The 3,213-nt window shown below is 42.1% G+C and overlaps 1 protein-coding gene across 1 annotated transcript in view; it reads left to right on the top strand.

Annotated features, from left to right (window-relative positions):
• Positions 1-657: 657 nt before the first annotated feature.
• EIF2D (eukaryotic translation initiation factor 2D) overlaps positions 658-3,213 on the top strand; it is a gene marked incomplete at its 5' end in the record, with an annotated part of 10,555 nt that continues 7,999 nt past the window's right edge. Inside the window, 2 exon segments of the mRNA XM_010164242.2 lie at positions 658-848; positions 1,547-1,630. Coding sequence (XP_010162544.2) covers positions 658-848; positions 1,547-1,630 — 275 coding nt within the window.

The raw sequence follows: 3,213 nt of genomic DNA, 5'->3' as shown, positions 1-3,213 counted from the left end.
AGTGTCTCATCACCCTCACAGTGAAGAACTTAGTCATTACTCTTATATTGTCATGTAGTGATGCTAGGCAGACTTGGTGATCTTTTAGATTCCCTTGACATGTCTGTGAATGACCACGCAAACCCACTCCGTACCGGTCACCAAGTCTTAAACATCAATTAAAACTGGAGGAAGAAGGAAATCTGGCTGCACTCCTGCTCCTCCGTGTTGGAGTCTGTCGGTGACAGGCTGGGCTGAGTGCGTCTGGCACTGCCAGATTTGTGCTCAGAGTAGTAATGAAATCGCTGCAAAACTGAGGCAGAGACAGCGACAGCAGCGGTAAGCAGATGTTTAAGGAAGAATATGAGTAGGGCAAACATAGAATCCCAGACTGGTTTGGATTGGAAGGGACCTTAAAGCTCATCCAGTTCCAACCCCCCTGCCAGCAGCAGGGACACCTTCCACTAGACCAGGTTGCATGTTGGGCCTTTTCCCAGTATTTTTCCAGCGTGCAACTCTCTCATTTGTAAACCTGGACACAAAAGGCTTCACGTTATCTTCTGTGAAAAAGTGGGAATCTCATGAACAGCCAACAAAATAGTAACTACTGATCTAGGAATTATTTTGACGGGTAGCCTAGACAGCTTTGTAACACATCTGTGATTTTTATCATTACAGGAGAAAACTACGAACTGATGTTGCAGCAGCTTTTCCTAACCTTAGTGCTGAACAATTGACCGAGTTTATTCCAAACAAGGAAGAGCTTAATGTCATCAAAATATACTCTCACAAAGGGGAGGCCGTCACTGTTTACATGAATAACAGGAACCCAATACTGTTTGAAATTGAGAAAGCTCTATATCCAACAGGTATGGGGGGTGGGCTAGAATAATCCTCTCTCTTTACTTACTGGGCACCAACCCTTCCCCAAAAGATTTCCTTGTGTCTGTCTTAAGTACTTATCCTATCACTATAGTATCGGTACATTTCATAATCTTTAATGCAGTTATTCTACCAACATCTTTGTGAAATCAGTGGCATTTCTGGATTCTTTCTGCAAAAAGGAAATTGACGTGCTGAGAGGTTAGAAACCAGGAAACAAGTCTTTGAAGTCATAGTTTAGCATCTTAGCCCTTTGTCTCTCATTTGGCCACTGCAAGGTGTAATTCCAAGAAGCATGATGCCCACTTCCAGGCAGCCCTGGAATTAGGCAATGAATTGCTCTGATATTCTATGCTTTTATTTTTCCCATGCCCAGCAGTTCTTGCCTGTTGGAGCAGTATTTTAGCTCACAGTGTCCTTGATTTAAGGAAAATAATGCAAGCATTTATCTATATCCTTTATAACAATCCACAGGAGCTTGAATTAAGTAGCAGTCTATTTTTCTCCATCACATCTACTAATTATTGTAGGATTGTTCTGACTTCAGAGTTCTTGATTACCCAAGAAGCAGGAGAGTGTGTAGGTGTGGTTAGTATTGTACTGCTTAGTCTTAAAGATGGGAAGAATCACCAGCTAGAGAAGTTTTTAATCATAAATCTTTAACCTTGGTTCTGTTTTGGGACAGTGTACACGCTGTGGGTCTACCCAGATCTTCTCCCTGCTTTTGCAACATGGCCCCCTGTGCTACAGAAGCTAGCAGGAGGAGCAGGTAAGAGGACTAGAACTTTGTCACATTACATTGTAAAAAGGAGGTTTTTTTGAGTTGTCTTTCCCAGTAGCAAAAATGGACCTGAAACAAAAAAGTATAAAGAATAAGTACTCACAAAGTAATTCATGGTGATGTCCTAAAAAGGAAACTAAATCAGCTGTAAAAAAGTTTGTGAATGAGACAAAGTAGGTTAAGCTGTTTAAATGCAGTAACCTGTTCTGTGTGGGAGTCTCAGACTTGCAAATATCGTCTCAGGGTGATCAGCAGCTCTGAACTGGGACACAGAACTGTCTGTGTCACTGGTCTGTCTTTTTTATAACTTTTTCTTTAGCAGCCGAGTTCCTTTGCTGCCATCCTGCTTCCTGTCAATTCAGAGGTGAACTAGCCCATCCTATGGCTAAGAAGTGAGTTTATATTGGAACCTACAGTTGTAATCACTGTCAAGTAAATTGTGGATTGTGCAGGTGAGGTTGGATTTGCATTTCTGGATTACTGGCTCTACTACCTAATTATGGATCAAGACTAACAAAGGAGGAGTCTATTTTCTGCAACCTGCTTTGGCTGCAGTTCAGACTCTTGAGGATCAGGTCTTTATAAACTTCAAATTGCAGAACTGCTCAACCAGAAAAAGATTAAATTGCAGCCACTGCAGCCTTAGTCTGTAAATGGAAGTGTATGTGTAGGAAGAGACATCTTTTTTCCATTACACAGTATCTAAAGTAGAACTCAAGTCCTTCTGTTTACTTTGGTTTTGAGGAAATAAACTCAGTGTGCAGCTGTGATAGACATCTGAGCAAGCCTTGCTGCTGACTTGTAGTGACCTAGTTTCTGGGGAAAAAAGTGTCTTGCTAATGGGGGAAAGACACTGATGAAAGAAAGCTGCAGGTCATTCATCTCCCATGGCAACCAGTCTACCTCTGGGTACGATCCAAAGATAAGGAGCTGGCCACGGAGACAATGGCCAACAAAGGCAGAGGGAGAGGTAGAGCCACATCTTAGAGGAAAGGCTTGAGACTATCCAGTGCTGCAGGCATAGAGGGAGGGAGGGAGCAGATTTAGGGAGCATTCAGTTAGAAAGAAGAGAAGCAAGAAAGTGCTATTCATAATAATCTATCCCGTTAATTGAACTATCTACTGTCCACCCAGGTTATTTACATAATAGACACGTGCTGCTGACCTTGTCACGTTAAGATCTTTATGTGATTTCTGTCCTCAGAGATGTGAAACCTTTGTTGCAATTGCAGAATTCATTCTAGATTTGCTGAAAGTAGTTGTGACAGGGAATGGGAGGGAAAATATTGTTGGCTTCTTCAGCATACACATTAAATCCATGATGCTGAAAAAAAAATGAGATGCCTTCAAAAGCAAACCGTGGAACACAGGTCAGTCCATGAGCCTGCAAGCTCTAGACAACTGTAGCTGCTATGAGGAAGAGCAGATGCTCTTTGCATAATTCAGTGATGATGTGATGCTGTACGTGTGACATGGAAAACTGTTCTATACTCACATGCCATTCTATCCATCCCAGGTATGGAAAGCAGAAGGAAGCACACAACAAGGTGTATTGTTTCTGTCCGGATTAG

The sequence above is a fragment of the Antrostomus carolinensis genome, unplaced genomic scaffold, assembly GCF_000700745.2.
Source record: "Antrostomus carolinensis isolate BGI_N321 unplaced genomic scaffold, ASM70074v2 scaffold34613, whole genome shotgun sequence".
Taxonomy (NCBI): Eukaryota; Metazoa; Chordata; class Aves; order Caprimulgiformes; family Caprimulgidae; genus Antrostomus; species Antrostomus carolinensis.
The sequence above is the reverse complement of the archived record's forward strand: the minus strand, read 5'-3'. Positions and strand labels throughout refer to the sequence as shown.